The sequence below is a fragment of the Lithobates pipiens genome, unplaced genomic scaffold (assembly GCF_037356315.1).
Source record: "Lithobates pipiens isolate NorthernLeopardFrog02 unplaced genomic scaffold, aLitPip1_a1.2 Scaffold_18, whole genome shotgun sequence".
Taxonomy (NCBI): domain Eukaryota; kingdom Metazoa; phylum Chordata; class Amphibia; order Anura; family Ranidae; genus Lithobates; species Lithobates pipiens.
Genome location: NW_027507758.1, coordinates 481,115,136 through 481,136,968, shown reverse-complemented (window position 1 = coordinate 481,136,968; position 21,833 = coordinate 481,115,136). Strand labels below are relative to the sequence as shown.

Here is a 21,833-nt window from a genome sequence, read left to right as displayed (position 1 = left end):
GAATTTTAATGACTTGGCCCTATATTATTAAATGCTTTTACTGTATGCATTCATGTTCTGTGTACACCCCGCCCTCTTATAAACAAAGAAAATATTTTTGCTAGATATGTATAATGTAAATCATGCATATTCACTATAAGGCACAATAAAGTAGGCTCAAACTGTATCTTTGTGAATAGGTTGTATTGTCTAAGAACAGAATACTAAAAGCCAGTGGCGTAACTAGAACCTTCAGGGCCCCGATGCAAGAAACCATGAAGGGCCCCCCTGAACCCCAGCCAGGGCCCTTCCCTCCGAGTTCAGCGGTGGAACTCCAGGGTGTGGTCACAGGTATGACCTTTGAGCCCTGTAGTTCCACCACTGGTATCAGTAGTTTTTTTTATTATTTATTTTTAGGTGCCCCATTGGGGGACTGTCCCTAGGCAGGATGGGGTCCCCGTCTCCAGAAGAGATGAGGTCCTTTTCTCCAGGGCAGATGAAGTTACTGCCCCCATGTTGGCCTGGGCTCCATCCAGTGTGCTGAACGGGTGATCAGCATATCTCCCAGAAAGACCTTTCATCATCTGTGTATGACAGGGGAGGAGGGGGGCTGGCAGACAAGCCTGCAGTGTCCTCCGGGGAGCTGTCTCTCATAGGGCTGGGGTGGGACTCTGGCTGGGGAGAACAGACATCGGACTGAGCGGCAATGCATGGAGCAGGAGAGGGGTACTCTGAGGATCCAGCTGAGGACACAGGTCATGCGGGGAATGCACAACTAAAGAGCAGCCAGTGCGATAGTTGAGCATGGAGCTCTGCTAGTCACCCTCCAGCCACCCGTGTGCATGGTGCACTGGTACCCCTAGCTGCCTATGCTGCTGCCGGCCATATGTAGAGGGGGCTGCATGGGCCCCCTGCATCATGGGGCCCGGTTGCGGTCGCAACTGCTGCACCCCCTATAGTTACGCCCCTGCTAAAAGCTTAGGTCTCATTTTCTGCCAGAATATGACATTTTAATGTCTATTGACTTGCCAGCATGGGGGAGATTTACTAAAACTGCTACACACAGAATCTGGTGCAGCTGTGCATAAAAACCAATCAGCTTCTAACTTCAGCTTGTGCAATAAGGCTTTGACAATAAAACATAGAGGCTGATTGGTTAATATGCACAGCTTCACCAGATTCTTTGTGCATCCATTTTAGTAAATTTCCCCCTATATCACAGTGCTACAACAGCTTGCTTTCAAACTACGAGTGTTATGTTACCATGTCTAATGCCCAGTGCGATGCATACTCTGCTTATGGCCATATTGGTATCTAACATCTTCATTTTGTCCACCAGGAGTTGCTGGTCAATCACCCTTTGAACAAGATTTCTCGCTGGAACAGTGGCAATACATACTTCCAGATGACAACTGGAAGCCTTGTGAGAGACAACAAGATCCTGTGTGAGACTTCATTGGTATGTATGCATTGTGTCTCTAACCAATAAAAAAGTTGTAGCCCTTTCCACTGAGAAAAATTGTGATAGGACCGAATGAAATAATCCTGCCAGGTGTAGATCAGCATCATATATAGAATATGCTAGGCTCACGTGTCTCACCACTTTGAATTCGCTTGTGTAAGCAACCAGAGATGTGGCATTGTGAACAGGCAAAATTCAGCACAGGGATGTGGTGGTGTATGGATTTTGGAATTCTGCTTGTAAGTAATCAGTAATCAATTCAAGTGATTTATGTGGCACTAGTATGAGATTTCCATTGTCATATCTGTCTGTAGAAATCTGTGCAATGGAATTCAATCCTTTTGACTTAAGACAAAAAAAGAGAATCTTCAGAGTAGACCATCAGTTCACCTTTATTTTAAGTGTAACAAAAACAGAATACTGCAGCTTACCAAACTTTTGATGTGATAGCTGCAATGGTTTGAATTTCTATTCCCTTTATTTAGTCCAGAGATCCTGCCGGTAACATACTTGCTATCCAAGGGAGACAATACTCACCATACTGCACTATTAATCTAGAAGAGGACAACAGAACAACTCTATCTCTCCTCTTTTCATTAACATGGGGGGGGGGGGGTATTCTGTAGTCCATAGTTAGAACTTCTTGCAAGATCAACAGTTTTTTTTTTTTCATTTATAGAACAGTTATGCAAAAACACTTTCAATGGTATATTTAACAGACAAAAAGGATGCAAATATAAGAAGTTAATTTGTACAGTTCATATACACTTCATGCTCTTATCAACATTTGTTGGTTTTATTTTGAGTATATTGGTTTTAAGGTCCCACTGACTCCAGTTTATAATGTTTTTATTTTATAATGTTGTAGTATTTTGTTGCTGTTGGTGCATATTTAAAGGACTTCTGTTTTCATATTTGCAATGATAATATCTTTATCTTTGTTTAACGCCAACCCTTTCTATGCTCTTTTCCTATCTTGCATCGTTTCTGCGTAGTCCATTAAACGGTGTAGTGTATGCTTGTTCTGAAGAGTGTTGAGAAATGATCACTGCTTCTGAAAGAGATTCTTTCTATTTTTACTTGTTATTAATATGCTAATTATTATCCTGCAGGGCTATAAAATGGATGACCTGTTGACATCGTACATCAACTACTTTCTGTTAAAGCAGCAAAATGCAAAGGATCCATAGTGCAGCTGTTCTGAGACTTCTAAATATACTCAAACTGAGAAATGAATTGTAGCCAATCTGTGCCTGATGTTGAGTTCAAAATAAAACATGGCAGTCAGAATGGTGACTACAGAAACCAGTCTATCCTTAAATCACCAGCTGGCACCAGCATCTGTCTTATCTGTACTGATAAACATTAGTGCCTAGTGTTGTATTCCGTTAAATGAAGAGAGAAATCTATTTTGTGACAAGCCATCTGGGAGACTTTTGTAATGTCTTTAATTTAACACTGATTACCACAAGAAATATCTGTTCATTGACAAATAAATTGCCAGCCTCCAGCAAAGCAGATGTGCAATGCCTGGCCTTTGTACAGAGCATCCCTGTGCCACATCAGTGCCAGAACCAGTAAACGTCACAAACAATTTCAATTCTTAAAGGCGTTCTATGGTCACAGCATACAGCACTCACTTTATAACATCAGCATTGTAATAGCAATACAGTCAGTAGGTATTTTTGACAATCTGATATATGTTTACTTGAAAAATCTCCTTTCATGCTGCGAGCACTGCCTGTGTGATAACCTGTGCCAGGTTATCTCTTTCACCCAACTTGCTGGATTTCCTGCATACAATACTGATACAGCGCCTAGAGGCGATTCAGTTCGCATTGTGCGCTATTTAAGTATTTCATTCATTCATTCATTCACTGATCTGCTTTTTCATTTAGATTTCTATGGACTACATGTCCCATGGTATCTTGCTCTCTGCAGCTGTGATTCCTGTACTTATATTGCCTTCTGGTGCTCCTCCTCTCAGCACCCCTGTTTTTCAGAAGGCAGTTTATGTGAATTCTGTGACACAGCAGTGCCTATTTACAGGGCATACTAAATACATGTCAGGAATCAAAGAAGTAATTGTGTGGGATTCACAAACGTTTACAAACTTCAAGATCATTCAGATTGTAAGGCGAAGGCAAGAAATAATTCAAATGCAATGTTTAAATGAATATATGATTTGAAATTTTGATCATAGATACTGATAATGCTATAAGTGCTTAAAGTGTAAGTAAGTCATCCACCAATTCCCTGCATCAAACTGCCAGATGATTCAGAAAACCTCTCCCCCTTGTAGCAAAAGAATACTTAAGTTCTGGCTATAGAATCTAACACATGTTGCAAATACTTTAACAGCTGTCACTTAGTAGTCGACAGCAGCGTTTCTCAACTCCAGTCCTCAAGGTTGCCCCAACAGGTCATGTTTTCAGGATTTCCCTCAGATGAAAGAGCTGTGCTAATTACTAAGGCAGTGAAACTGATCAAATCACCTGTGCAAAATAATGGAGAGCCTGAAAACTTGACCTGTTGGGGCACCTTGAGGACTGGAGTTGAGAAACACTGGTCTACTACAGGACCTTTCATTTATTCAAGCTTACATATTGCTTTCAAGTAAATCTCCAACTGGTAAGTAATTGCCAGGAAAGCAGGCAGTATCTGCCCTTCCAAATAGTAATAATACTGATTTGCATATATCACTGCAATTACCAGCCCCCCTCACAGTACAGCTATTAAGCCACCTTCAGGACACCTCCCGTGACTTGGCACCTGTTGCCAGCAACCATTTTGCTGTGAGTTTGAAAGCCTTATACGCTGGTGCCTTTATCAGAAACAACCTATGCAACGAGCATAAAAAAAACCTTGCAGTACAGGACAGACAATAGGATTTGTTTATGTGGCTAATGTAACAATAAAACAGTTTTGAAATATATATGTGTAATCATTAGTCTGTTCTCTGTTATTCAATTTATATACTGAAGGTCACTGCACACTACAGTAGGTCAAAAGGCTATTAAACATCAACAAGTAGTTTCATGACTATATAAAGGCATAAGACCTCAGGTTGGGTACTTTCACACTGGTCAGAGAACTCTGAGTTGACTTCCCATGGCTTATAAAAAAGCATACCTCAGTTTTTTGCTTGTGCCCTTGGAGGTTGGCCATTTTTTCTTCACCTCTGATGATAAAAGTCTAACCATTTATTGGCTCCCTTTTTTATTTATTTTTCAACGTTTTTAAATTAAGATTCCTTGCTAAATTGTTGTGTAAGCTGGTCTCTGCACAGTAGCTATCACGATCAGCCTTTCCTCAGCCATACCTGAAGCCACTGGAATGGATTTTGTGGGGCTAGCCTGGAAGTCATCTATGGGCACTGGGTGGGTGATTTCCAGCCCCTGCTCTTGTAACAAATGACTTTCAATAAAATTGGTATACAGGACAAATAGAAAGGGTGGTTCTCTAAGGGGGGCACAGGCAGCAATAAAAACCTGACAGATTTTGTAATCCCTCTCCCATTTATCCAAAACTAAAAAAAGTTTGCCTTTAACTATACTTTAAACACTTCCTGCCTGCCATATAGCAGAATGACAGCCGGAAAGTGGTTTCATTATCCTGACCAGGCGTCCAGCAGGATAAGCCACAATCGAGTGCCCGTGGGGGCACACAGCACAGCGATCATTGGTGCTGTGTGTCAATCTGACACACCACATCACCGATCTCGGTAAAGAGCTTCTGATGTAGGATCTTTACCATGTGATCAGCTGTGTCCGATCACAGCGTAAAAAGGAAAAGACGTTTATTGGCTGTTCCTCCACTGACAGACGCGAGTAGAGGAGAGCTGCTCTCCTAACAGGGGGGTCTGCTCTGAAAGCTGAAAATTGGCTTGGCCAGGAAGGGGGGAAGTGCCCTGTATTGAAGTGGTTAAAGCATAGAATGCATTAAGGTAAAAAAAAAAAAAAAAACTTCTGCATTTAGAACCACTTTAATTTGGCATGCTAGGTTTGACAGGACTATCTGTCAAATATGCCAATTAAAGTCAATTAGGCACCACACAATTGCAAGTTAAACACTTGGCATGATGTTTTTATGTCAAAAATCCCTAATCCGCTGGAAGAAAAAGCAAAAAAAAGTCAGTTAGGTGGTGGCAGGGTAACCTCCTGAACCCTGGAAGTGGCTCTTCTGCTGCCTGGCTCTGCCCACTGCCAATTGCTTTTTGGAGGGCAATAGAAACTACTGCCCATATGAAAGAGGTCCAACTCATTGGGGCTGTTTTCTTAAGCTGGAGCAAATAAAGTTGAAGCAGTGTTGCTATCTAGAACCAAACAGGTCCTGTAAATACAAAAAAGTGGCTATGGGTAACTGACCCATTTATGTTCCTGATTTTGTCATTTTATCCTAACACATTGATGGGAATTTATATATAGGAGTGAAACCAGAAGCCAGAATCTGGAGCAGCAATCTGTTTATATCTTTAATTTTCAAAGCGTATCTGAACAAACTGAAGCTAGAAGCTAATTGACTACAATGCACAATGGCTTCATATTCTGGCCTTCCCCCTCAGTGTGTCCTACCCTGTAAGTGTAAGGCAGTGATGTATCTTGGTCTTTGCAAAGTTCTTTTAATGACTACAGGTAACCTCTAAAAGAGACATCTCTTACTGATGCTACTTGTATTTCCTACCTAAAGCCCCATGTTCTGCCTTGCATGACCAGAATGCTGTTTGGCAATGTGTATGCAGCTGTGCTGGACAGCAGAACAAGATGAGTATGTGTGAAGCCAGCACATGACAGGGGCTCTTTGATGAGGGGGTTATTATTGGTAATGGCATACAAGGAATGATAGTTTCATCTGACAAAAGTCATAGCCCCCTCTAGCATGTCCCCCCAAGTAACTATGGCAACAGTGCACTCTTCCATTCCCCAGACACACTCCTCTCTTTGTCCTACTGTGAAAAATGCTGCTGTTCCAATGTGATTGAGGGGTGAGAGAGCGAACAGAAATGTGAGGGCGCCCGCCTCTCTATTCAAAGACCTGGATAGCCTACCCTAACAGAGACGCACAGTCCTACTTAAACTAGGGCACGCAGATCAGAGAAGATCATCAGCTATTAAGTGAGGAACTGGGCTTGAAGATTTGAGTGAGCTTGTAAGTATATTACTTTCAGTCAATATGTTAGTTGAATAATACATGTAATATGCTACAAGTATGAATGTATATTTTACCTGGGCTTACATTATCATTAAATTTGTGCTGTATGTTGAGATTACTATATTATTTAGCAGACCATTCATTTTCATAGTTCTAATTATGTGTGCACAAATTTAAGAATCGCAAGATAGGCACAAATAATCTATATTAGACAAAATTTCAATAGGAACCTTTACAACTTTTTTTAGTTTTAGTTCATTAACGACAGTTAACATTTTTATTTAGAATCAACCTGGATTTTTAATAATGTGTGCATTTTCCTTTTCATTTTTATACTGGGCAGCACAGTGCCTTTTTGAATGGCACTTCTGCCTTGCAACACTGGGGTTGGTTCAGATCCCCTCCTGGATGTTATTTGCATGGAGTTTGCATGTGCCCTCTGTGCTTCTGTGGGTTTCCCACCACACTCCAAAGACATATTGGCAGGTAATATAGCCCTAGTGTGTGTGTGTGTGTGTGTGTGTGTGTGTGTGTGTGTGTGTGTGTGTGTGTGTGTGTGTGTGTGTACATGGGAGATAGGCACCCTAGATTGCCATCTCTTTAAGGGCAGGGAATATTGTGTCTATACACAACATGTAAAGTGTTGCGTAAATTATTTGTTATGTAAATGCCTGCAATAAATAAATATTTGGAAATCAGTAGCAGAATACAAAGTAGGAATGGGGCAGGACTATTTAATGATCATTTTTAATGATGGGGAAAAAATTTCAACATTAGTTGATGTGCATTAAATGTACAATATCATACTATTTATAAATGTAACAAGGATTTATGTCCATATATATACACACACACACATACAATATAAAGCTCTCTCTTTTTATACATATACAGTGTGTGTATATAGATATTTATATATTATTGTGACGATCCAGGGTGATTAGGTTCAAGTGGTGCATGCAATTTTCCAGAAACATGCCACTCCAGACTTGCGTTTTAGGGCATGGCAGCCCACTTTTATTTAAAGGTAACAAAAAAGTTCAAACAAACAATCTTCCCTCGCAGGCGGTTCCACCATCACTGTATAACCAAACGATAGCCTCTTGGCTTACCCACTGTCAGCTTCGTGCTGTTTTGGTCACAGGCTACACCTGCCTGATACATACGTACACACAGACTGCCACCTGTAGTCTTAGACTCCGAGACCTCCTGTCTCTTTCTCCTGAAGCCGTCTCCTACTGGAACCTTCCCGACCTCCTAAGCCAGACTTCCTGTCTGCCGGGCAGAGCTGTCTCCAAGCCTGAGCACTGACTTCTATTCCTGGGATGTTTGTGAACCCAGCCTACAGGTGTGCAGTTAGAATTCCTGCCAAAATCAGGCAAACACTGCACATTTGCACCTGTGACATGGGGGTTGCATCTCCACATATCCTTCCCCCCCCCCGTTTTGCACCAGAGGGAGAAATACAAAACCCTTCTTCCTAAAGGGGCACTCCACCCACCTCTTTTTCTGGGTACGTTTCCACCAGCACTTCACCTTGGCACCTCTGTGCCTACTATCAGCAGCAGGAGTCTTAATCTGCCCAACCTTTTTTCTAAAGGGGCACTCCACCCACATCTTCTTCCGGGTGTACTTCCACCAGTACTTCTTCCTGAACCGTGGGCTCCCACTAACCTCTCTATCCCTTCTACCTTCTGGCCATGGGATCATCCTTTTTTTTTTTTTTCCCCATAGACCCACTCTCCCGGGACTGTTGGGGACCAACTTCCATGAAAGTTCTCAGGGACTGACCCCTCTCACTACCTGACCCAACACTGGCCAACAACATCCATTTCCCAGTTTAACTAATCCCTGTGTGGTTACCCTTGGCAACCAAACCATCTGAACTCAACACCACATCCTTCTGTTTAACCTCAATAGCAATGTTCCATAAGGGGTTATTCAACGCAATATTATCATTGTCATCAGGACTTCTTGTCACCTTCTTTGCTAGGACAGTGTCTATGGAGGGACCATCTACAGGCAGGCAGTTGTTCCCTATGGGACCTTCCCACAGTTTCACATCGCCCCCTGTTGTCCAACACTCCATCAGTGACTGTTCTTGCACAACACTTTTTCCCACACCAGTCTTTTTAACCATTTCTTTGTCCACTGGTATTTCCGATACCTCTGCCTTTTCTAACAGGGCTCCAGAGTGCTTGTCATACACAATCTTTGTATGAAGCAATCCAGCACACTGTGAGACAACTTTCCACATCAACACAAAACATTTCATTAAACGATTTAAGCATTTGCGATTTCTGAAAAGTACAGCCTCAAATATCCAGCTCCAACCAGCCATACCCCGTGGTACCAGTTCTCCAAACACAGGAGAGGACAGCAGGATATATACTGGCTGTACACTCCATGATGCTAACATTTCCTTAAGCATGTCTCTCACAAAATACAAATTTTCTCTTTTTTCCCCATTGTGGACACAATTTCCGCTGTGCATTTACACTCGCTGGGACCTTCAGTCATGAGAGGATTAGTCTCTGCAACAACCTGTACACCTTGGCCTATAGGCTGTTCTGCAGACACCTCTCCTGACACAGCAGCCATAGCATCCACTACTCTTTTAGCCGCAAAAGCTTTTTCCAGCATTGCTATTAGTCTTTTGGCCAAATCATCCCAGTAGGTATTGCTCTTTTAGACTAAATCATCCCAATGAGACCTGGACAGACCAAGAGGCTCAACAGCATCTGAAACACTGCTCTTGTCAGTTTTACACTTCTCAACATTAAACACATCTCTTTGTTTTACCCTGCATTGTGGCCACACATTTTCAACCACACCATGTTGCTGTACCCCACCCTCATCAACATGAGCAGATGGAGTTTCATTGCAGACCTCAAGCTTTTTAACTTTAACACTTGCCTCCCCACTGAACAGGGCACTGCAGCAAGGCAAGTCCTTTTTAGCACCAACAGGGGATCTCCCATTTGGGGTCACTTCCACCCCCGTGTGCATAGTCACATATTCAGTCTCTCACCCAGTCTGCAGACTTGGAATCACAGGCATTGCTATGGGCAACCGCTCTCCTCTTGGACTTCCAGTTAACCTGTTACTCTCTCCTGCTGTATTTCTCCATGCAGTTACCAGGTGAAATGAAAGACGCCTGGGCTTCCCAGCCCTCTTTGTGGGAACAGTGAGCCACCTCTTCATAGGAGCCCCACCATCCAGATGACACTTCACTGGTTGCTATGGGAGACTGCCTTCCACCATTGGCCATAGGTCATTCGACCAACGTTGCCTTTGTTGCTACGGCAACAACATGCATCTTTGCAGCAACAGATGCAGAGTTCCTTCAAAAAGTTTTTTGCCATACTGTCTCCTTACAGCTGAGACACAGCACCCATCACTTTGCTTCACACAGCAAGAGCAATATACCCAGTCTCTGACACTCACAGTTTCCGGCATGCGAGGATCTGGACTGACACCATCCATGCCCAATGCCAATTTCTCCACCAATTGTAACGATCTGGAGTGATTAGGTTCAAGTGGTGCACGTTCCAGAAACGTGCCACTCCAGACTTGCATTTTAGGGCATGGCGGCCCACTTTTAGTTAAAGGTAATGAAAAAGTTCAAACAGTAATCTTCCCTCGCAGGAGGTTCCACCATCACTGTATAACCAAACGATAGCCTCCTGGCTTACTCACTGTCAGCTTCGTGCTGTTTTGGTCACAGGCTACCCCTGCCTGCTACATACATACACGCAGACTGCCACCTGCAGTCTTATGCCCTGAACACGGTCGTAAATTCCAACGGAAAAGGTCCGATCAGATTATAATGTTGGAAAATCCGATCGTGTGTGGGCTCTATCGGACTTTTTCCATCGGAAATTCTGATGAAATATTATTAAAATTAGTATTTTGCCAACATTTTTGTACCTTTTTCAGGCATTACCTATTGTAATCCCGGCAGTTTTTTTTCTTCAAATCCGTACTCTTTTTACTAAGTTCATATGGGCGAATAAATGCCACAGGATCAGTAGATGCCTTTTGAGGTTATCCAAGTGCTTTGGTGGTGTAGCAGCCCCAGATGCATTTAAATATTATCAAGCAGCCCATCTTGGCAGAATGATCGACTGGTGCAGACACACAGAATTCCAACTCTGGATAGACATAGAACAACAATCTAGCCCGATACCTTTGTGTAGAGCACCCTGGTGCTACTTAGTCCTCCCCGCCTCTCTCAAAACACATCCTATTATAGGTCCCACATTGCGGATGGGATATGGATTATGTCAGAACTCTAAATGTTCTACGATGCAATCACCCCTGTTCCCAATATTGGGAAACACCAGTTTCCCTCCAGGCGTGGAATCAGGTGCGTTTAACAATCTAATAGAGAAGGGCTATTTTCAGGCATCGCACTTTTTGGACCATGACAATTGGCCTACGGTGGCAACATTGACGTGCGGTATGAATAACATTTTTGGCAGGTGTTGCAGATATGCCACTTTTTTAGGTCCTTGGGATCACCAATAAACTATCTGCACCAATTAACTAAATTTGAGTTATACTGTAATGGAAAAGAACCCCTTCCTCGGTTAATATCTAAGATATATGCCTTGCTTAGGATGCCTTCAGATTATTTTGTGATGCCAGGTATTGGTAAATGGGAGAGAGACCTAAATAGAACTTTTAGCCCAACAACAGAATATTATCTATCTCTCCTTGAATTCTTCAATATGCACACGGATTCAGGATTCTAATTATAAATTATTGACACAATGGTATTATACCCCGGCAAGACTAAGTAAATTTTCTCCAGAGGCCTCCGATGGCTGTTGGAGGTGTAGAGAGGATCAGAGGACATTATTGCACATATTTTGGTCCTGCCCTAAGATTAGACAATACTGGCTGGAGGTACAGAGGATCTGCCAAAAGTTTACAGATTTTCCAATATCAGACGACCCTGCTTTTTTTTCTGTTTCATTGCAGGTATATAAAAGATCTGTGCTATGTCATTTGGTCAATGTAGCTAAAGCCTGTATTACTCTCCACTGGAGGGATTCTAATCCCCCTTTGATAGCTCAGTGGCTAAATAGGGTAAGAAAGATAGGGGCCATGGAGAACCTGGTGTTGTCAGCACAAGATAAAAAAAAAAGCAATACATGATAACATGGGTAGAATGGGATCAATTTGTATACTCAGAAGAGGGGAGGAGACAGTTGGGGAGCATATCTGGGGAATGAGGTGTCTTGCGCCTATGTGTCCTTGTTTTGACCGCACATCTCCTCTGGGATGGTGGAGGGACCCCCCTTTTTTGGGGGGGGGGGGGTATATTGATTCATTTAGTTTTGAAGGTTGGGGTTTAGTAAAAGTTCAAATGAAAAGAAGGTCTGAAGAGTCCATGGAGGTGAAAGTTGAAGTAGTGGCAGAGATACTCTACTTTTTCCTTGTTTTTCCTTTTTTTCTTTGTGGAGACATACACATAGGTATTGGTGAATGAGGATGTATATATGTTCGTTTATATAATCATGGAATAACAAGTTAGTATGAAATGAATATCAGTTAAAAGAAAATGTGTATGTCATTGCTGGAAATGTGATATGACATTTATAGTGAGCAACACAACCCCAAAATATTTAAAATAATCCAGAACCCCCAACATGACCCGCTCCAGTATATGCCAAACATCCTACTTTTCTTTATACCTCTCCTGAGCTTAGTAAATAAACTGTTGTGAAGGGTTTGCTTAAATAATTGTATGTAATCAGAATGGCAGAGAGCATTTTGTACCTACTGGAGTAGGTCACGTTGAACATTGCTGAAAATGCTTTAGGTGTGTTCTTTGTCCAAAACAAAAACTATTGGGTAATAAAACACAGTAAATATTAGCATGTTCTCATATTTATACTTAAAATTATTGCACAGGCTAAAGGTTATTTACCTTATTCTGAATGAAGGTAACCCCTCCCCCCCCTTATTACTTACCTAAGCCTGATCTTGATCCAGCGCTGCTCTCTCTATCTCCTCACAAAACTCAGGGGCAGCAGCAGAAACCACTGGCTTCTGCAGCTGTCAATCAAATCCTGTGAGGAGGGGGAGGGAGATGGAGCCGAGCGGCACTGTTTGTGTATATCAATAGACAAGCAGCTTGCTATGGGGGGCACTCTGAGCGGAGAAGGAGCTGGCGGGGGACACCAGAAGAAGAGGTAAGGGGCCACTGTGCAAAACCATTGCACAGAGCTGGTAAGTATAATACGTTTATTTAAAAAAATAACCTTTACAATAGTTTTTACATTTACAGTCTTAAGTGAACCTGTGTCTAGATCATGCACACTGAAATATATCCATACACTGAACAAACCATTTTCGTTCTGCGCTCCTGTGACCCATTTATAGCTAACAGCGGGCCAAAACCGATCCAGGCTTGGGAAAGAGCCTGACTTAACAGTCCTGATCCATCCAGATACCTGGATAAGCAGCTGGCTCAACTCTCAGCATACCACTGGGAGACTGAGCCAGCCCCTCCCGCCCCTCCACAGTTCAGTGCTCCAGTGAGTGCTGGAGAGGCAGAGCAGAGAGCCAGCGACTGACAGTCACCGCTCTCTGCACAGAACTGAGCGATCCACAGTGTTTGATTGCTCAGTTCTTGGGATAGAGCTGGCAGGGGACAGCTGCAGCTGGTATCAGTGATGCAGCCATCTACGCAAGTTTTTTTTTTTTTTGCTATTCCTGAACTTTTCCTTTAAAATCAGGAGATTGTAATCCTCAAGGTAGAGAGAGTATAAGGGAGCTTTTTTGTACCTGCTAGGATAGGTCAGATTTCCCGCAAGCTGAATCATAACTATGATTCCCAAAAAAGTATAATATACCATAGAAAGCATGTTTGGCACACAATTACTTACAATTGACTGCTTACTGGTGCTTTTCCTAAATCCTTCCTTCTAGTCATAAAATCTGTATAATGAGCTCATTGTTAAAATTCTCAGTGTTGCAGAGAGTTTTAATGAAATGATGTTAATTTGAATTATGCCTGTGGACATATTATTTGATAATAAGGCTTTATGAACATTTTTTACCACTAAAGAGACAGAATTGTCTCAAAAGTCTGCACCCTATTTCACCCAGCTAGCCAATGGAAGGCAAACACTACACAACTCTGGAATATAGTAAGATAGGGAGTAAGCTCTGTATTTAACAACCTGTGAATACCCACACATATTTTAGCAATTTGATTTTTACTGCTTTCTCTAAGATTGATTGGTACTTGAGATGTCCAAACATGCATGTTTATGACAAGATCCTTTAGAAGACAGATCTTTTAGAATGTACATATTTCTATGTCCTTGGTTAGCGTTAATAGGATCCTAATGCAGTTATGAGTAAATGTGTAAAATGCAAATAATTTAATTGAATGCCAACTATTACACTGCTAATCAATGTCTCTATTTTTTTTTTCTAGTTGGGCACATAAAATAGTTGAAGATGAGTGGTTCACAGAACAAAATGTTTACAAATTCCTCTGTATTTTCTTTGGTGGATCCATGTGTACAGGAAACCTGGTTGGAGAATGCTCTTCTGTCTGTTTGCTACCTGATGGGCCTTTTTGTAGGAGGCCTGGGAAACATCCTAGCTCTCTGGCTGTTTGCACGAGATCGCCAACCAAAATCACCATCTGACATCTTTCTCCTCCATCTTGCACTTTCAGACCTCTTCCTACTTCTCAGCCTTCCCAACAGACTCTTATATCATCTCTCTGGAAATAACTGGCCTTTTGGCTCACTGGCTTGTAGACTGTCTGGTTTTGTTTTCTACTTAAACATGTATGCCAGTCTTTATTTTTTAGCAGGGATAAGTATTGATAGGTACTTGGCTATCGTGCACCCTCTCAACTCTGTCAAGATTAGAAAGCCCTTACATGCTCACGTTGCATGTGGCTTTTTGTGGGCTGTTGTTGCATTTGCTACAGCCCCATTACTGTTAGGCAGAGGAGCATCAATGGAAGAAAATGTTTGCCGTTTATTGTATCGAGAAACACCATCTTTGAGGGCGCTATCTTCTCTCAGTGCAGCTTTTGCCATCCCCTTCTTGGCCACAGTCATTTGCTATGGACTTATTTTAAGGCGTCTTAGAAAGGGAGGTGACAGAAAACCAAAGGAGCGTGCAGTAAAGATGGTTCTGCTGGTCTTAACAATATTCCTGATCTGCTTTGTTCCTTACCATCTCAGTCGTACCTTATACCATGTTTTGATGCCTGGTGGTGAAAGCACAGATGTGTCATCTTCCTGTGATTTAAGGCAAGGATTAGCATTGGCTAACAGATTTACATCCTGCCTTAGCACCCTTAATGCTGCCCTAGATCCTCTGGTCTATTTCTTTGCTGTCAAGAAGTTCCGTCAGAGTCTTGTTCAGTTTCCATGCAGACGGGATAGGAGAGACAATGAAAAAAAACGTGAGGAAGGCCGCACAGAGGACAGTTCACTCAGTGCCAAGACAGAAGTATAACAAAAAGTTTAAAAAAGTAGCAGATGACAGTGACAACAAATAATTAAATCACAAACTGTCAGATTTTGCCCTCATACATTAGAGGAAGAAAAAAGAAATAAGGCCTGATTTTTGGGTCGTGAAGGCTGAAAATCACATCATGTGGCAAATTTTGGAGGGGGTAAACAAGCTACAAAGACAAATCACCTAATTAATGCCTTAAACCACTAGTTTTCAGAAAAGTACCACTGACTATACAAACATTCAGTGTAACGTCATCCCTAGAGGAGCTGCTGAATCTAATGTCTCTATGTAATTTGAGATGGCACACCTGGCTCACCTAGCACTTACTGGTACACCTTGGGCACTCTAACAATTTGAATAGCAACAAATTGCAAAAAGACAACTAGCATGTCAAGGAGCACACAAGCAACACAGCAATATATTTTATATGGAGGGAATAATAGCTAAGCACTATAAATAATCTTTTCTAGCAATATGCAACTGTATGTGTAGCCTATACTTAGTATCAAGAGGGGAAAACAAGGCTTATTATAGCAGCTAAAAAGTCCCTTCCTCACTGGCAAGTGGTAGATGAGATAAGCACGTTGGGAAGCAGCGGTGGGGCCCTTTCAGAAATAACATAGTCTAGAGAAGAAAGTCAGCTTGCTGAAGTTTGAGCTCTTGCCAGTCCCACTTTCATTTCCAGAATCTCTATGCATTCACAGAGCTTCAGTTTGGTATAACTTTAGTCATCAGCAGGGGGAGGGGAGGCCCTACCAGGCAGTCCAACCACACAAGATGTTTACTGAATACCTTACACTCTCCCAGGGAGTAGGCTCACAATTTCCAAGCCAATGAAATCAAACAGCAGCTTGTGCCTTGGCTTCCTGGAAGTGTGCTTGGATGAAAGCCATTCTCAACAGGGTCCCAGGATCTCCAGCGGTGGAGTACCTTACAGAGAGGCAGCTCAGCCTCTGCACACTCCTGCACCCTCTTGACATGAGTGCCCTCACTCCTTTGCCTCATCCAGCTCCTCCTTGTCTCTCTTAGATAGAACCAGAAAGTGGCTGCCCCCACTGGTCTCCTTAAAGATGGCTGCCGCATTTCTGTATTATTAAATGTTCAATTAATGGTCTTCTTAAAGATGGCTGCTGCATTTGCTCACAAACAACGGTTCAATATAACTGTCAATTCCATAGAAGAATATTGCAGTAACAACAGAAGGAAAAGCAAATGTCTACAGCAACTATAGTCATGGCTACATCAGCTGAAACCTACATTTTTTATTTATTTTTTGCATTATAAAAGGGTTCAAAGAGGAAATTTAATTTTACAAAGTCATGTGATATATCAGGAATGTATATAAGTAATAGATGCCAATAGCAAATATATCGTCATAACAGCCCATGGGTCCTTGGGGCAAGAGGGACCTAATGCCCTATCCCCCTGTGATTCCTCCTTTCAACTAACAAACCCTAAGGCTTTACTCAGACAGGCATTGCTGTGAAAACCCCTTGCTTATCGCACATCTTACACATAGCTACTTTAAAAGATGTAATTACATGCAGACCCATACATATGGACCAGGCCTTTTTCTGACACTCTTTGTTTACCAGTAATCAGTATTCTTTTTGCTATAAAACTACTTAGAAAAATATATATTCATATTTTTTTTTGCAGAGGCCGTAGAGAATATAATGGCAGTCGTTTCAATTATTTATGTCACACGGTGACATATGCAATTAAGAAAAAATAACTAAAATGTCTTGCTTTAAAATTATGCAGAATGGTGCCAAATTGTGGTACTTAAATTTCCATAGGCGACATTTTAAAAATGTCTACAGGTTACCAGTTTAGAGTTACAGAGGAGGTCTAGTGCTAAAATTATTCCCCCGCTCTGACGTTCACGGTGATACCTCACGTGTGGTGCGAACAACGTTTACATATGTGGGTGGGACCTACGTATGCATTCACCACTGTGCACGGGGAGACGGGGAGGTGCTTAAATATTTTTTTGTTTTCACTTTTTTTTTAATTTTTACACTATCCCTTTAAAAAAATGTGTTTATCACTTTAGTTGCTATCGCAAGGAATGTAAACATTGTGATAATACAGCATGACATGTCCTCTTTTCTACTACCGCTTTAAATCATTTTTTTTCCAATACTATTTTATTAAAGGTGTTATAGGTAGAATTGGATGTCAAAAAGAAAAGCCTATGTAGTAATATATGTATATATTAAAGTGCAGAAAAGATAACAATGTCAAAGCCTCTCTTGTAAGGAGGGCAAATCCCCAACGCGTTTTAATGGCTTGGGTTCCAGCCTTTCACTCAAAACTCAATTATAGATTTCTGAAGCATATACCAAAGGGACATATGTAATGTAAACCCAATCACCTAGAATATGGGGATAATGAGGAAATGGGGGTGAGCAGGAAGAAGAAAAGCAAAAGGGGCTAGAGAGGAGTGAGTAGGAAAATAAACTAAAGAGGGAGAAGAAATAGAAAAGGGAAAAAGATAAGAGGAGAATATAGGATAAAGCCTGTAATGGGCAGAGTCACCATTGAATATGATGCATTGCAGGCACTGATTGAAGTTACTTTGAAAGAAATGTAGGATTTAGAAAGGTCAGATCTTCTAACATTTAAAAAGTGAGTTGTTATGATTAATAACTGACACTTTTTAATTTACAGGGCAGCAGGCCATTTTGAAACAATGCTTAAAATGGGAATAAAAGATTTCTGTTTTTTTTTCAAATGTTTGTTTATTAGGGGGGAAAATACATGTGAAGTTTGAACTGATTGCTGCTACAGGTTGTAAATTTACCAGAGTTTCACATGGGTTCTTGCAGGTAACCTTTACCCAAATCCCAGCTGGCAAAATTGATCCAGTGCCTCTTTATCTAAGGGCAATAACACCAAATGTGTTTCAGAACAACACCAAGTTGCATTCATGGAAGCAATTACTGGAGTTGTCTGAATCATTTAGGGGGTTCTATGCTAACCATAAAGGGGTCCTCTTGTGTGATGTGCTGTGAAGATAATTTGGCTGCTTGAGCCCTATAGCGTTTGGTAAAAAAAAAAAAAAAAAAATCTTCATCGAAATCTAGGTTCTAGATTTTACCCAAATAAGCAGAACACATTTCTGTAGGAGTCTTAAAATATATGTTAGGACCTGGAGACTCTAGTACAGGGATCTCAAACTGGCGGCCCTCCAGCTGTTGCGAAACTACAAGTCCCATCATGCCTCTGCCTGTGGGAGTCATGCTTGTAACTGTCAGCCTTGCAATGCCTCATGGGACTTGTAGTTTTACAACAGCTGGGGGGCTGCCAGTTTGAGACCCCCGCTCTAGTACTAAAAAGATACAGAGTAATTTAATTACTGCTATTCTTCAGTACCCTTTTCAGGTTTCCATAAGGCTACCCAGGGCAATAAATATGTTAAAATTATTTTATATGGCTACTAGTAAGTTAAATGATTCGCAATGGAGAGAAAATTTGAAGGATTCACATGTTGTATGAGATAAAAGACTTTATGACTTGTATACAGTAAATGTTTGTTAACTTGTCCTTAAATAAGTGGTTTAATGGGTTAGTTGCACATTTAAATTTTTTGGTTTTTCTCCTCCCAGAGGGACTTTTCTTTACTCTGAAGGCTCCATTCTACAGAATTATACACTATTTCTTGTTTCTTGTGTTTTACAAATTGCCTCCTCATTCCATACCTAATGCCTAGTCTTCCATTCCTGTCAACCATTGCTCATCTCAATTCACAGATTCTTTTAAAAGTGCCTCTGGAAACAATTTAGGCTCAGACACCTGACTGTTTACTTGCTGAAGGCTCCTTGTATGCAGAAGAAACCAACTTGATCAGCAGATCCAGGCACACAAATTTAAAAACAATAAAGTTACTTTTCAACAGTTGATGCATTTATTTGCAGTTTAACAGTCTCTGCAGCTGCCCCTGAACAGAGAATGTCATCACAACATGGTTTCCCTTCTTGCACTCTCTACTCTAAAGGAGATCCTTTCTCCTCTCCGTCCACCACCAAATGATCTTCACATCTCCGCAGAGTCGGCAACAGGCACTATTTCTAATGGTTGGGAATAGCCATCAACCAGGCACAGAATAGAACTAATGTTACCATATCAAGGAAAGTAGAGTAGATCTGCAGCTCTGCAGTTATCGACAATGCTGGCTGTTGTAGGTAATTGTAGGTGCTCGTTAGGGGGCAATGAGCTAAGTAACACCCTGGTTACATTTAAATACAAAGAAATGCCTAACATGATTTCAGTTTTCATTTCATGGAAGATTTGCTTTTCAGGTTTTCGCCTGTACTGTTAATTATGCATTAATACAGAGCTCTATAGTTCTGGCTAAAAGTGGAAATTTGGATCCCAATACTATAAATTTACACAGGCCTTCAGAGACTCACTATGAAAATCCATGAAGTTACCTTTTCTTGTTGATTTATAAAGCCTGTGTCAAAAGTATGCATCACGTACAATTACTTGTTGATGTTTTAGGAATAACTAAAACTTAACTGCACTTTTTTGTTAGGAAAAAAAAAAAACGTTCAAGTAGAACTAAAGGCAAAACTTTTTAAAATCATTTTGGATAGATTAAGAGAAGGTTATAACCCCTGTCAATTTTTTTCCCACCATCTGTGTCTCAATGGGGAGATTTACCATAGCCAAAACAGGACGTGAGAGGAAATTCCTCCAAAGTGAGTGAATGCCTGGTTGTCACCAAGGCCAATGCCACTAATGTTCCTATTCCTGTTCTGGTGACAACCCAAAATTTGTGCTTTTCTTTTACTTTCACGTAAACAGGGGAAATAGACAGCAATTCAATCCTGACAGATGTTCTAATCCCTCTCAATTCTATTAAAACATTTAGAAAAAATGTGGCTTTAGTTATACGCTACTTCTTAGCGATGCCAAATTTCACAATATCCTTATTAAAAATAAACATTCACAATTGGGAAAGCCATTATGTAGAGAATGTTATTTTTCAAATTTGCAACTATAGCTCCAGTGATAATCTGTCTTCTACAAATGGCTGCCTGCCTACCTTTAACTTTAATGTTGGGTGGCCCCACCAATTGTGAAAGCTTTTTATGTACTTTACCTTTTTTCATCCAGGCAAACTACTGCAATGAGGCATCGATTAATATTTGAATAGGTTCTTATGCAGACAAGCAAAATGTTAAAACATAGTTACAGAGGAAAGGTTAAAGGTGCTTGTAACATCACACATCAGGTCATAAAAACAACCCCTATTTAAAGGATATCCAAACCCAAAAACAATTTATTGCAGCTTACCCATCTTTATATATGACAGCTTTTCAGACTAAAATATTTTCAGGCATACAAATATGTTGTGCTCATTCAGTCTGATGTCATCAGGGGTACCGGTAGAGTGATTTTTCACTTATGTGCTTGCAGCTTTAGTTTAATTTACAATTGGTGTGCAGAGTCACATTCATTTTTTTTTTTTTAGCAAGCACAGAAAAATACCTGTTGGTTCTGCCATAAATCCAGTACCTTCTTGCAAATTGAACTAAAATACAATCAGCTTTATGCAACAGAGATGAGGAGAAGAGAGGGTGTTCTTCAGCCATGTCCTAGGGTGACAACGCTGCTCCTCTATAGGTACAGTGCAGTGAGTGAGTGTTCTTGCCCTGGAGCATAAAGTATGTAACTGGCAGGATTGCCAGATAAAAATAAAGAAAAACAATTAAAAAAGAGAACTAATGCATCCACCGCCTCAAAGGATTTGTAAGATGCAATATATTAAATTAGGCTTCAGATGATGTACATTTATGTGCTTAAAACCCTCAAAAAAAATATGCGACTCCAAGTGCATGATTGAGCTCCTTCAAATATTTAGAATTTATATGTGTTGTATATTTCTTTTTATGGTTATTTTGTATGTATATTGTATATTTAGATTGTTGCATAGTAATATGGACTTACAGTTGTGCTCATAAGTTTACACCCTGGTAAAATTTATGATTTCTTGGCCATTTTCCAGAGAATATGAATGATAACACAAAAACATTTCTTTCATGCATGGTTAGTGTTTGGCTGAAACCATTTATTATCAATCAAGTGTTTTTATTTTTTAAATCATAATGACAACAGAAACTACCCAAATGACCCTGATCAAAAGTTTACATACCCTTGTGATTTTGGCCTGATAACATGCACACAAGTTCACACAAAGGGGTTTGAATGGTTATTAAAGGTAACCATTCTCACCTGTGATCTGCTTGTAGTGTGCGTGTGTGTGTGTGTGTGTGTGTGTGTGTGTGTGTGTGTGTGTGTGTGTGTGTGTGTGTGTGTGTGTGTGTGTGTGTGTGTGTGTGTGTGTGTGTGTGTGTGTGTGTATAAAAGGTCAATGAGTTTCTGGACTCCTGACAGACCCTTGCATCTTTCATCCAGTGCTACACTGACTTTTCTGGATTCTGAATCATGGGGAAAGTAAAATAATTGTCAAAGGATCTGCAGGAAAAGGTAGTTGAACTGTATAAAACAGGAAAAGGATCTAAAAAGATATCAAAGGAATTGAGAATGCAAATCCGCAGTGTTTAAACTCTAATCAAGATGTGGAAAATGAGGGGTTCTGTTGAAACCACACCACGGTCCGGTAGACCAACAAAAATTTCAGCCACAACTGCCATGAAAATAGTTCGGGATGCAAAGAAAAACCCACAAATAACAGGACTCTCTGAAAACATGTGGTGTGGCTGTTTCA

The 21,833-nt window shown here is 41.0% G+C and overlaps 2 protein-coding genes across 3 annotated transcripts in view; both read left to right on the top strand.

The window, feature by feature from the left end:
- MYO7B (myosin VIIB) overlaps nucleotides 1-4,376 on the top strand; it is a 523,403-nt gene extending 519,027 nt beyond the window's left edge. For both annotated transcript variants that reach the window (XM_077488413.1, XM_077488412.1), the window contains exons 47-48: nucleotides 1,319-1,438; nucleotides 2,554-4,376. In XM_077488413.1, coding sequence (XP_077344539.1) covers nucleotides 1,319-1,438; nucleotides 2,554-2,631 — 198 coding nt within the window. In that variant the 3' untranslated portion in view covers nucleotides 2,632-4,376. The remainder of the gene's footprint in view (nucleotides 1-1,318; nucleotides 1,439-2,553) is intronic.
- Nucleotides 4,377-5,991: 1,615 nt separating this feature from the next.
- Nucleotides 5,992-21,381, top strand: GPR17 (G protein-coupled receptor 17). The gene is made up of 2 exons (XM_077488411.1): nucleotides 5,992-6,589; nucleotides 14,049-21,381. Exon 2 carries the CDS (start codon nucleotides 14,072-14,074, stop codon nucleotides 15,089-15,091), a length of 1,020 nt encoding a protein of 339 aa, XP_077344537.1. The 5' UTR covers nucleotides 5,992-6,589; nucleotides 14,049-14,071; the 3' UTR covers nucleotides 15,092-21,381.
- The last annotated feature ends 452 nt before the right edge of the window (nucleotides 21,382-21,833 follow it).

Bases quoted from the DNA above. Each gene is read 5' to 3' on its own strand.
- GPR17 (XM_077488411.1), top strand. From the start codon at position 14,072: ATGAGTGGTTCACAGAACAAAATGTTTACAAATTCCTCTGTATTTTCT.